The sequence below is a fragment of the Gymnogyps californianus genome, chromosome 5 (assembly GCF_018139145.2).
Source record: "Gymnogyps californianus isolate 813 chromosome 5, ASM1813914v2, whole genome shotgun sequence".
In the NCBI taxonomy this organism is placed as follows: Eukaryota; Metazoa; Chordata; class Aves; order Accipitriformes; family Cathartidae; genus Gymnogyps; species Gymnogyps californianus.
Genome location: NC_059475.1, coordinates 5,716,759 through 5,730,216, shown reverse-complemented (window position 1 = coordinate 5,730,216; position 13,458 = coordinate 5,716,759). Strand labels below are relative to the sequence as shown.

The window sequence follows — 13,458 nt, the reverse complement described above, 5'->3', positions numbered from 1 at the left end:
AATGTTACAATGCATTTCACATAAGAGGCAAAATCCAGCAAATCTAAAAATGGCTATTTCTCTCAAAAAATATGCCATCCCTATTTGCAATACCTGGACTGCAGTAACAGTAAAAATGTTATGAAAACTTCCAGTTTTAATACAAATTTTATGAAGTGTCTAAGTATTATTATTCCATACAAAAACAATGTTAATTAAATATCTCTGGAAAAAACTTGAGATGTCTTCTAGTTAAATGACATTATTAGAAATCAAAGCTTGGTTCTTCTCTTGACCTGATTTGCAGTCTGAATCACTACGATATTTTCCAAAGCAGGAGCTAACAGGCAGTTAACTGCTTAAATCTGCACTGCTTTTTCCATGACAATTACCTTGAGATGCAAATTCTGATTATTTCTGCAATGTCAAATAGAGCAGAGGGAGAGGTACGCAGGAGAATTCCTACCTCAGGTTCACTGACAAAAGCAAGGCCAGTTCACACAGAGATTAATTGTGCTCCAGCCAAACAGGGGAACAAACCATGCTTTCCCAAGGACAAGAAGTATCAGCGAGAAGAACAATCTGGAGAGACATGATGTTGCAGTGCTCCTTCCAGGACTGTGTAGCTCTGCCCCAACACAGTGCATGGCTTAAAGTGCACCTAAAAGCTTATAAGAAGTTCTTCAATGTATTCACCTGGAAGGTGCCAAGCAGACAACTGCATAATATCCTAAATCTGTTCAGAAATCTCCTTTTATGATCTGGTGGGAAACAGAACTCTATTCTACCACGCAATTCTCCTGCAAGCAGAAAAGCTTTAGCTGTAAGAATTATTCGCTGAGGCATATAGGGTTCGTCCCCATGACCCGCTGCAGGCAAATCTTACAGTATCTGCAAGAAACCTGGTAGCAATCCAGTTGAACATAAGCTCAGCAAGCTATTGACATGTCTGAGAAAGGTACAAGGAATTCTCTAACAAACAGCTTTACAGTCTTGTGGAAATGATTCCTTCCAGATGGATTAGCACTTGTGAGTCATTTCACAAGATTATTCTTTTCCTCTCATATCCACATCAGTCTGCCACTATAAAGACTAATACACAAAAAGACAATGCTGTACTTTTTTTTTTGCCCTCCCCAGTAACTGAGGGCCATATCTATATTGTATATGATTAGAGATTGGCTCCACAAGCTTTTACTGCAAAACAAAAGTCTCCAGAAAGTACAAGTGTGCAGACAAGCAAATTGCTGCCCCAGACCACAAGGAATCTGTTCATAGCCTAACCACATTCATGCAATTCTCGACTGGAGAGTCAGATTTATAACTTACAGAGAGCACCTGAACATGGCTCTGCTATAGCTGAGGACTCTTTACACTGGGCAGACAGGCTCAAGGCACCAAGCTTACAGACTACTGTATTTGCTGGGAATCCATCCCATCTACAGGACACAGATAACCTTGAGAAACTGAAGCCTACAGTAAAAATAAAACCACCATGTTGATTAGATCAGACTTTCAGCTTGGTCATCCAGGGTCTAAGAGCAAGATCCACATACTTCAAAGGAAGATACTTCAAAGCAGACAAAAAAATGGAAGAGACTGTCCAAAGAGAAAAGTTATTCTTAGCCCTTTCCATCTGAACTTGAATTACACCTTCAGGCATGAAAATTTATACCCTTTCCAAATTTAAAAAACATTGAAGCAATTCTCTCTATTGTACCTATGGATGCTTTCATAGCAATCACACATATCTGATTCTGTTTAGGAATCTGTTAATCTTATTCTTAATTGAGAATAATTTGATGCAGTAACTTCAAAAAGTATTATCATATTTCAGAAAAACCAAATGAAAGGAAATTATAAATTTACTAATTTTCATTGCAGAGCACCTCAATCATTTGTCGAGAGGAACATTTCCTTAGGGCAGGACATTTTCTACTTGAAGAAGAAAAAAATGTTACCTGGTTTGGCCTATTTTTTGCATTTTAGTATCCTGAATAATTTTAATGCACACCCACTTTTTGACAGCTCCAGTAAGGGAAGCTCAAAGAGCTTCGGTGTTGATTTTATAAACTATAATATCTAGGCCAAAGAATTTTTTACTAGCCTCCTCATTTTTAAGAGCCCTTCAAAAATACTGTAGTCTTTACTATTTTATTCAGGTTTAGTTAGATCTTAAACCAACTACTGAGTCTTTGAGTTACGCCAAGCACAGTCTACCTCCCGTCCACCAGCTAAGCTAGCTGCCTTGGGAAATTATTAAATATTTTCCTAGTTCTCTTCCTGGTTTGATATTTGATCAGTTTAGGTGAAAATATACTAACATGACCTATTATACCTTCTACAATTTGTAAGTAATTGTAAACAAAAATAACAATATAACCTTACAGTATCTGTAAAAGTGTCTCACCTTGTTCAAGACTTGAACGGATCTTCCTGGATAACTTACAAATGAGGGTTACAGCAGCATATTCATTTGTCATTTAACCTATGTGATAATATATCAATATGAAGATACATAAGATTTTCTAAAAACAAATTTCCTCATTTCCAAACTGCTGCCAGACACCTTGCCTTCTTTGATGATGCATGCCTTGGAGACTCAGAGGCATTTGTTACTCCTCATGAACCTCCAGGATTCTAATAATTTCTCCATTCACATAATTCCCTTTATGCAAAGGAATGACTGAAGAGATAGAACAAGCATAAATGTATCTTTTGTTCTTATAAATTGTTAGAGCAATCCCAGAGCTGTTACTCAATCCCAACTCTCACTGGTTCAGGAGATTAATCCTCTCACTGGTTCAGGAGTCAAATCCCAAACCATTAGTCCAGATTCTCTACTTTAGGAGGACTAGGTTCCCTACATTTGCTTGTGGCCCCATTGCAGAGCAGACACAAAGCTCTTTGAAGCAGTAGATTCACAAGCAAAGGTCTGTCTCCTACCTACACTTAGAGAACCATGAGTTTCCATGTTTCTTGTAAGCGAGCAGAGTCAAATATCAATTTGTTTTCGTAATGGGAACTACCTAATACTAATCACAGCTCACCAAATGGGGCAGCAACACTCAAAGTGCTCAAAGCACTTTACAATGTTCACAAATCAAGCCATTATTGTACAGTGAACACTATTCCCAGGTTACAGATGTGGAAAATGAAAGCACAGAGATGTATTCTCCCAAAAGTAAACAATAAGCTTACAGCTGAGATGGGAAATTAACTTGGCCTCCAGTTTATAATCTTGTTCTTTTGCCACCAGCCCCTTCTTTCAATATTGACAGAATTCAAGTCAATTCCCCGGCTTTTCAAGTCCTTTAGTTTACAGGATTCTGCCTCTACTTCCACAGATATACATAATTCTCTTTAGAAACATAAACATCTTGTAATTTAAAACAAACTGTGAGTTTTCAGTTGTGAAACTGCTGAATCGTTTCGCCTCTGACATCCAACTTCAGTAGTAGAACTTAATTAAGGGCAAAAAACTTCCATCCCAAATAGTGGTTTAGATCTCTTAATTGTAACTCTCAAAATGCATAATGTGACTCTCAAAGGGCTCTCACTAGGCCAAAAATCTCGCCTTATGCAAACCTGCATGACTCTGAGAAGCCAATGCTGTTCACAGTGATCTACACCCACCAAGTATCAGATTCGCTAAGTACATTTCCCAGGAGCAAGTGAAAGCTTTGGATACGGAACAACTACAAAATACACTTCAGATACTAGGACTATGGGTAAGATGTGGACAGAATCTCGTAATGTTAGGAAACACATGAATGTGTGTATGCAGAAATTACTGTTTCACAGACAGTTTCAATGGAAGTGCACGTGCACGTCCAAGGACAAAATTTACTTGCTGTTTTCTACACAATGGCTTTATTTCAGTGCACATTCAGTTTAATCGTATTAAATCCGCTCCCATTGGAAGAATAAAATTAAATGCATATTTGAATTAAACATTCTAGGACTTAAGAAATACTTGCATCTGGATTTATTTTGTACTTCTACTTCTTTTATAGGCCAAAGCAAATCTAGATCCCGGCTTCCTGAAAATGAGGTTGAATTTTAGATTCCGATTCATTATTCAAAAGTATTTCTAAGAGAGATTTGAGTTGAGATTTATCTGATTAAGCTCTGAGAACTCAGAGAAAAAGGATGATTCAGCTTCAACCTGTTTTCATTCGTTTGCCATGAAAACATTGTTTTCAGTGGAATGTTCATAAATATATAGGCAGCTTCAAGGATGGTGGGCAGACTACTATACCCTGCCTATTAAAATGGTGATAACTATTAACACAATTTATTTATGCTTATTTTAAAATCTTAATTAATGGGCTTACTAAACTAAGCCCAAGCAAATGTGGGCTCTGTGCATAGTGCACATGCCTTGATGCTCTGAATTTGTTTGTACAGCTGTGAAATTCTCAAATTAACTATCTGTCAGGAAAAGTAAAATACTGCCAGGAGAGCACGGAGATGAAATCCAAGCCAATGGGAGAAAATTACAAAATGGCATCCTGTGACATGAATCACTTTTACGGAATAACTCCCACTATAATAATAAGTCTGTAGTTTCTAGACAGAAGATCATTAGCAGCAGCAGCACAGGTAGTTCCAAAAACTTACTACCATACAAATCTTGAGCATTTATTAAGATTGATATCAGTCATCTCCTTGTCATTTTATAAATGTACATGATTAGATTTATTTATGACTGTAAAATCTCCAAAAAGGGGAAAAAATGACTTCTTTAAAAATATATCATACAGTCACACCAGTCTAATACTGCCCTCCCTGTTTAAAATTTCCATTTTCATTTAAAACTCAAAGTTTTGTCTGTCTGAAGCAAAGGATCAGATACAACATCAATGTTTTCAGAATCATCAGGTTTTGAAGCATGGTTTAGCTGCTTAACAATGAAGAACATCATTGTCTTCTGGGATTTGCAAAAGAACCTAGCACCTAACATACTTTGAAATGAACAATTGTTAAATGCTTCTTCTTTAGAAACAGAAATGCTTTTAATAACGTACTATTGAATGATTAACAAATCAAACACCACAATGTTAGGGAGCTGGACTCGTGGAGGACACATTCAGAGTACCTATTATGACATCCAAAAGTGCCTATTATGGCATTAAGCTGAGAAGGGCAATGAGCAGAGACTGCGTAAATGGCACCAGAGGCTGCCAAACTCCAGTGCTCTCAATCACACGTTACTCCCCTGGATAACAGATACCAGAGTAGAGTGTGACTCAGGTGCTATTTTTAGCTGCAGGGATTCAGTCCTTAAGAGGCATCTTTATACAAAAAGAAAAAGTACAAATTTAATTTAAAATAATTTCTTTGAAGTTTGACTCTTGTGAAAGGATAGATTTGCCCATGTTCACCTGCACAACCAGCAAGGTATTCAGCCCCAAGAAGCAATAACGCACAGAACATAAGAGTGATCCTACCGGGTCAGCTAAACATTCATCTAACCCAAATGCAGACTGGCCATAAGTATCTAGGGAAGACTAAGACCACAGCAAATAAGTTACCCCTTTCAATGCTTTCTCAAGCTCCAACCATTTTCAGCTATGGGGACCTCCTCATCTAGATGGGGTTCCTGTGTATTCAGCCTTCCAAGAGTTCTCTCTTCCATTACCTTATTCAGTGTTTTCTTGAACCCAGGTAAACTTTAACACTCATTGGCAAGAGATTTCCAACCAGTTCGTAAACAAGGACCCCCTTTTATTTGTTTGGCTGCCAATAGCTTCATTCGATGTCCCATAGTTTTTGTATAGAAAAGACTGAACATCTACCATGCCATTCCTGATTTTGCAGGTACCTCATGCTACCTCTTTCCACACTGAAGAATCCTAACCTACTCAGTCACTCATTGATCTCGTTACTCATAAGAAGTTACTCCTTCTTTGCCTTCCTCTGACTCTTAAGGAAAGACTTTACTTCTGCATTGCACACCTTTTAATCTCCTTTTCAGTTTCTTAAAGCTGTATTCCTAAGTCATATTACCAGTAGTTTCCTAACTCTTTTGAAAACGTCCCCAGTATCGACAAGTGTCTCCACATGACACAAAAAGGAAGTGTTCATATCAATACCACCATCTTCCTTCCAGATTTGGAAAACGCGATATTTTGGGAGGCACAACTTTTTTGGTTTATGCTTTTCTGATTTATTCCACACTCAGAAAGGCTGATGCTGACCTAGTGGGTCCTTGAAAGCTGAAGAAAGTTCAGTCCTCCCTAATAAGAAAGGGAATGATACAGTTCTGTTAAGAAACAAACTGCAAAACTGACAGTGACTAGAGACATATTGCACAAGCAGTTAACCCAGAAGCTATAGGATTTAACCTCTGCCATTCTGTAGACTATTGCAATATGAACTTAAGGAATTACGGCAAACAACTGATGAGTCAGTGTATGCAATATTAGTTTTTAATGTCTTCTTACATGTGTTGCTACAGCTACTAAACTGGCCAGACAGCCCCAAAGAGCTGCAGAAGTGAATTCATGATCAGTAGTACATATCAAGCAGAACAGGATATATCGTCTTCCTCTAGGACAAAACTAAAACCAAAATATTATATGGAGCTTTCCATCTAGGAAGTAGCTCACATACAAGGAAAAACTTCACTTATGAAGACAGACCAAATCTTCAGGCTTGTGGAGGGACTTGGTAAGATTACACACACACACCCGCCATGGTCTATAGCCTTATCCTGTCTCCCTCACTCAGCTGCAACCTGGTGCTGCCTGCAAGCTGATCCTGCCTGCAAGCTGATCCTTCTGGCAGCCACTCATTTTATATCAGTCTGCTTCTATCTAAAAAAATTTAAAGTTACATATATGGATAGAAAAGCATGTAATCTATTTTGATAGAGGCTGAACTCTATAGAAGTCAGCAGCTTCTTCCAGCTGCCAGTGAAGTCACCAGGGCACCTGGGTGAAAGACCATAATGTTTCCGTTTTCCTGTGCACAGCAAAATGGCCAAATGGATTCAGAATTCCACATGTATTATTAACAGAGTGCATGATAATGATTCAGGGGAGGATTGTGGAATTCTTACTATGCTAAATTTCATACGGTATAATCTTCTTATAAATTTCCTTGGCACCACAAGTCAGATTTTCCAATGTGTAGACTAGTCCTATTGCCTAGGACTGCTACATAGGGAATTAAAATCTGAAAGGATTAATAGCTCCCTAATAGTCTGCAATGACACAAATCTATTACTCTGCCATTTCTTTGAATTCTTACTATACTAAGTATGAAATAATATACATTGAAAAAATAGCAGTGGAGCAGAATGTTTTCCCTTGAATTGCATTGCCTGTTATACCAGTTTGACAAATAAAGACCAACAAATGTAAGTAATTACAACATATGGGATCACAAATGTCTAATTGGCTTTTAATGTAACTTAGGTTCAAAAAAAGGGGATCAGCTAACTGAAGTAAAGGAAGGCCATATTCTCAGCTGAGGAAGTTAATACAAGAAAGGAGGTCTACCTCTTTTCAGTGGCAAAACACTTGGTTATCTTTCCAAATGGTAGCTCTCTCCAAATGAGCCACCATCAGACAAAAGTCTGATGATATAAAAAAACCCCAAAACAACAAAACAACCAAAACCCCCAAAAGCACTAGTTAGATATCGAACAAAAACATATTGTCTGAATTCGGAATATTCACTAGAACTTTGTAGTAGAATTTATGACTATTATTCTTCCTGAGAATTTTACATTAAATAGACATGGCTTTCTGAGATGTCAGTCTGGAAAAAAATGCTTTACACTTTGTGATTTAATTGATTTTCTAGTACACCAGCTGGGCAAGATGTGAAAAGGGAATGTTTTAGAACTATGTAGCCAAGTTTACCTTTTGGGTACTCACTGAAGCTTTTAGTAGTTTTTGTCAGCAAAGGTACCTTTTGTTTGTTTGTTGAGGGAAAAAAACAAAACAACAAGTAACCCTTCTTTCTGCCTAGCTAGTTCCTAGGCTCAATCAAAAAAGACTGCCATCAGTGTCTCCTCAACTTGGGAGCTACCATGACACTAACAGGCCACCACTTAGGTGAAGACAAGCCGGACCATATTATAAAGAGGAATTCAGAAGTCATCCAGTACTGGTACTAACCAAACCCTGCTTGTAATTTGAAATATGAAATACTAGTTCCATCTGTCTTTTCCTCCTTTGTGGAGAAAGGCTTCCTTCCTTCTCTACTCTACTTCTTATCTTTCTTCCCAGCTATCTCTTCCTTTTTCTTTAGGAAAAAAAAAACCAAAGCAAGCAAACAACACCCCCCTGGACACCCCCAACCCACAGAAGGTTAAAAATAATTAGATAAATAAAGCCTGCCTTAGTCCAGACAATTTCTTCTGCAACAATTGTGAGCTTGGAACCAAGAAAAACAACTTATGCAGCTGCAGCTGACACAAGGCTGTCAGTTCTCAGAACTGCCGATAAAATTTATGCTGTGCCCTAATTTCTGCTACAGACTAGTTAGGAAAATATCAAGAATAGAAGATGCATTATGTGATTTCGGTTCTTGGGCTCTTTTTTACCTGCTGTGTATCTGCCTGTTTTAGCTTTCAAGTAAGATGTATCTGAATTCAACAAGAAAAATAAAAACAGTTTCACAGTAAACGCATTAATGTAAGTGTCAACCATTTAATTTAACTTCTCCCAGAAAAAAAAACTTGCTACACTCTTGAATTTCTCCTAATAAGATTGTCCTATGAAAATCATTTAAATTAAAGGGGGGTTGTGGTCAAGCAAGATCTTAACCTGATCTTTGCAAAGCTCTTCAGTAGCTTCTGAAGGTTCACGTTTTCCACATCATCCCTGCAACTCTTTACTGAACCTCTTCCAGTACACCAACAGGACCTTTAAACTCAAGGCACCAAAACTAACTACAGAATTTCATTACTGGCCTCACTACAGCTGTTCATGGAGGAAAAGGCACCTCCCACAGCTACTTAATATTCCCCTTGCAAATAAATACAAGGATCACATTCTCTCTATTAGCTACCACATCACACTGCTGGATCTTGTTCTATGTCTTATCCTCCACATGTTACAAGTCATTTTTTGAGTAACTGCCTCTAATAGTTGCCTTAATAATTACCCAAGAAGCAATTCCCCCAGTTTTATATTGTATTTTTTCTATACAGAGTAATTACCTCCCTGCCCATTTGCAGAGCCTCCACAAATGAAATCTCTTAACTGTGCAAAAAAGTTCAGTATCAAAACAGTCAGATACCTCAAATACTGATAATACATGCTAGAACATTTACCAACACTTACTTTGCCAGGCTTGTTTGCATCAAAGCTGTTTTCTTTAAATTTCTCCTGCAGGGTCTCAGCTAACCGACAAAGCAAGGCACCATTATCCAATTTCTCCATAAAGGTTTCTGCTGTTATTTCTCTACCTGAACAGCAAACAGAAAGTTAACATGGCAGAAAGCGTGCAACAGTATAGACTGCATTTCTGTAAAAAGAGAAATCAATAGAAATCTTGGCAACAACTTGAAATATGCTTTAACTGAAAAACTTGCATTACTCTGAATATTTAGTGAATAACCTCACTACTACTTTACTGGTAGACATACAGCAAATTATTCAAAAATAACATGCTTCCTTTGGGAAGGCATGTGCTATTTGAAAAATAATCAGACTCCACATATCTCATTTTACTTATGAAATTCCAGTGCTTTTAACACAGTGTTTTAAAAGACAGAGTACAGCAGGCAAATGGTTTACACCAGTGTGCATGGGTAGCTATAGTGTGAGAGTTGCTAACACTACTGCAGCTTATTTTGTAACAGAAGTAGAAAACCATGTCAAGAAGGAAAGGACTGTATTTTTTAAAAAAGACTTTAAGACTTGATCCTGCAAGAAGTTACAAGATACTACAGTGACTGCAATGCTCCTTTGAAACTCCTTTGAAAGAGCTTTTTCAGAAGTAAAATTAGGTACATAAAAAAAAAGGGAGAAAGTGAAATTTCATGTTATGTATCTACTTGCCACACAGATCAAGATTTTCACCCAAAGAACAAAGGCAAAAAATATCAAAAAATATGTGATTTCAAAACATATCAATTATTATCATGCTAGGTGACACTGTACTTCAGCTGCCACAGATTGTCCTTCCTGGCTACAGCAGACCAGATGACCTTCCATTACACCGTAATTACATCCTCCTGGCGGAGGAGATCACAAGAGTCCCACGATGAGATGTGCATTCTGACCAGACTGGACAGGCCAGATGAGGAGGGAATCATTTACCACCCTAGACTAAACTTCCAGGATCTTAACATCATTTCCAGGTAAAAATATTCCTATTTCTTATTGAAGGTTTTCCATTTTCACATTTCTACTGGAAAATTTGCCTTCTCTTTGGACACTTTTTTGACCAACAGCTGTATTTTTCAGCCCTCTTAACTTCTACTAATATCAAGAGAACATCAAGGACTAATTCTTGCTCTTCCTATTGCGACAGGATTTATTTATTTTTGGTGATATTTACATATGTCATTTGGGAACAGGAATAACACTATCAAGTGATTTTTCACAGGCTGTTACACAGCAATCATCAGTAACAATAGTCTACCCTGCCAAAAAACCAAAAAAAATGAAAAACTGAAGCGAGAGTGGTTCCTCATCCCATCCAGAGCCACTTCTGCTACTCAAAACCAGCTTGTTTGCTACAGGACGACAGGTAGAAGTCTGCCCACTGCTGGTCAGGTTTTTTTGCCACAGATTTTTGACCAACAAGCAGCTGCCTGACTAAACCAGGGGTTTTTTTGTTTTTCTAGTTTGGGGAAATTTATTTCCCCTGAGATGTCTGGAAGCTGAAAACATTAATCTGTTTAGAACAGGTTCACAACATTTTTTTGTCAAAAAAACCTAGCAAAAGTAGATTTAGAAAAAAGAAGTAAAGCTTTTCTATACCTTTTCACTCAGAAGAGAGGGGAAAACTATCATTCAAAAGTAACAAAAATGAAGTAGATAATAAAAAATTAATATTGTACTTCTGCAATATAGTGTTGGTACATTGTAATCTGACAGTCAATGTCACTTATAACACTGAAGATCGCAGTATTATAAAGCAATATGATTACAAAAATGCTAAAGGAAAGTTCATTTCTCTAGGCCCTTGCCTGAAAACTGTTAGCTACTTCAGCATCCTTTGGGCAAAAAATTGTGAATCTTTTCAGTTTGGTCGGTTAAAAATCAAAGACTAAGATAAAGACCTTTGTAGCAAATCATCTTCAGATACAACAGTAGACTTATATTTTTGGTGGAAGTTAAATTTGTTTTTTCTAACACATTTCTACTTCAAAATATCTGGGTTTTTTCCCCTTTTTATTCCCCCTTAATTCTCTCTGCCACATAGCCCACTTTATAGCTCCTGTATACCTAAATGACTTCTCCAGGCAAAAGAGCAGTAGCAGCACTGCAGACATTCAGTGGCAGATTGTGCATAACTGACAATATTTTAGCAGTGCCTCCAGCTCAGCTGAAGCCAGGACTGAAACTATAATAGCCCACAGATACAAAAATTGAACATCTCAGCACCTCAAAAGCCTTCATCACCATTCTATCCTACATATTTTCCCATTTGCCCCATCAGCATTTTTGGCAAGAGGTATAAAGCCATTAGAAAGCTAAATTTGAAAAATGACTATGTTATACAAACTGCTTTATTTTTAATAGAGCATTGCATTTTATAATAGATTCATTTTCTTCTAAAAAATTTATTTCAAATATTAACCTACTCAAGATTTGTGTTTTATTTCGGAAAGCACAATTTTTCACACAGGTAAAAGAAAAATCACATTCTATGTATCTATTCTGTCCCATGATTTATACATTTATTATTTCACTGGTCAAGTATTAAAAAACCTAAAACCTATTTAGAGGTATTTTCTCTTTACACAGACATGGAAAAATTCTTCTGTCTTCTTCTGCTATTTAACAATATGTTTATGTTATTTTAAATGCTGAATTGCATTAGCAGTTTGGTTACTGCATATTGTATGCTAAGCTGGAGTATTGTAGTTCTGTTCCCTTTTATGAAAGCTGAAAGAATGAGGTTTGCATTGAACATCTGTATCCAATGAAAAATATATTAGGTGTCAGCTTTCAATTCACTGTATTTTATGGCTCCAAAAGGTGGCATTTCTTTGCTAAAACAGACACTCTGACATATTTAACAGTTGAAATGTATTGATTCAAATGAGAGTAATGTTCATAGCCTGAGGAAAAAAACGGCTCTGTATATTTGTATGGAAAAAACATTAAACTCCATTAAAAATGTATAACTCCCCCTATAATTACAAGAAAGCAGTTGCAATGTTTTTATAGAATGGAAATAACATTAAGTATAATAAAAAAACAACACTAAAAGTATGATAAAAAAACAGGAATATGAGGGCTTTCTCAAACCTTGCAAGCATTGCTTACCCTCTCTTTTACCACAATCACCAGATGCCCCTTAAAAAGACAGACAGTTATACCCGAGCACCTACCATTTGGAAACTGTGGGCAGCTATCTGTAAGGCCACCCAGTCCTGGGGGTCCAAATGCAACCAGACTGGGAGGTCTATGAAAGAATAACTGAAAAGAGCTGATGCCCAGGGTGTGTGCCCAAGAGGCCAAAGATAAAGCATTCCGTACAGGCCATCTCAGACAACCAGAGCCTTCAGAAGAAGGCGGAGGGACTCAAAGACTAAAACAAAGTACCAAAACCTACTCGGTTCCTCTATTATTGCACTGAGTTCTTCCACACTTAGTTTAATAACTACAATGCAAGACACTGACTCCAGCCTCCCAACCAGCTGATTGACTATTTTAATTGTATGCTTCAGTGGTAACACAAAACTACTAGTTTACAAACAGAAACATTTCACTCAGGTGAATCTCTGAAACACATTGGTAGAAGGATGAGCTTCTACAATACCGAGGCACCAGTGGAACAACTCCTCCTAACCCTCTCAAATTGTGTGGCATTTAAACCCAAGATAACAAAACACGATAAAAATAAAGAAAACAAAGGCCAATGATTTTATGCACACGCAAAACTGGTTCTTTTCTGACAAGGCTACTCTGTTTCCTACAATAGCTGACAGCAAGAGAAATAGTTTTGATAGCATTGAGACATTATCACTTACTTGAAATGGGACATATAAACAATCCCAAAGGCATGTTGATACTGAAGAAAATTATAAAGCCACTCAACTAAATAAGAAACTGCATCAGTGCCAGCAGAATCACTAGAAGTATCAGTATCATGAATGTCTTGATATACAGATATTTAAAACCTGCATTTCCCACTGGCTTGAGCTGAACACGCTGATGTTGAAAATAAAGGTACTGCTACAGAATCCTCTTAGACAGCAAGATGAGCAAGAATACCAAGCTGAAGCAGGTTTTGCTTTAATTCAGAATCAAAGACAGACAGTTTTCTTGCCGAAGACTT

General features: G+C 37.3%; 1 protein-coding gene across 1 annotated transcript in view; it reads right to left on the bottom strand.

Annotated features, from left to right (window-relative positions):
- Positions 1 to 13,458, bottom strand: part of GAS2 (growth arrest specific 2) — a 115,588-nt gene that overhangs the window by 70,437 nt on the left and 31,693 nt on the right. Inside the window, exon 5 of the mRNA XM_050898376.1 lies at positions 9,282 to 9,406. Coding sequence (XP_050754333.1) covers positions 9,282 to 9,406 — 125 coding nt within the window. The remainder of the gene's footprint in view (positions 1 to 9,281; positions 9,407 to 13,458) is intronic.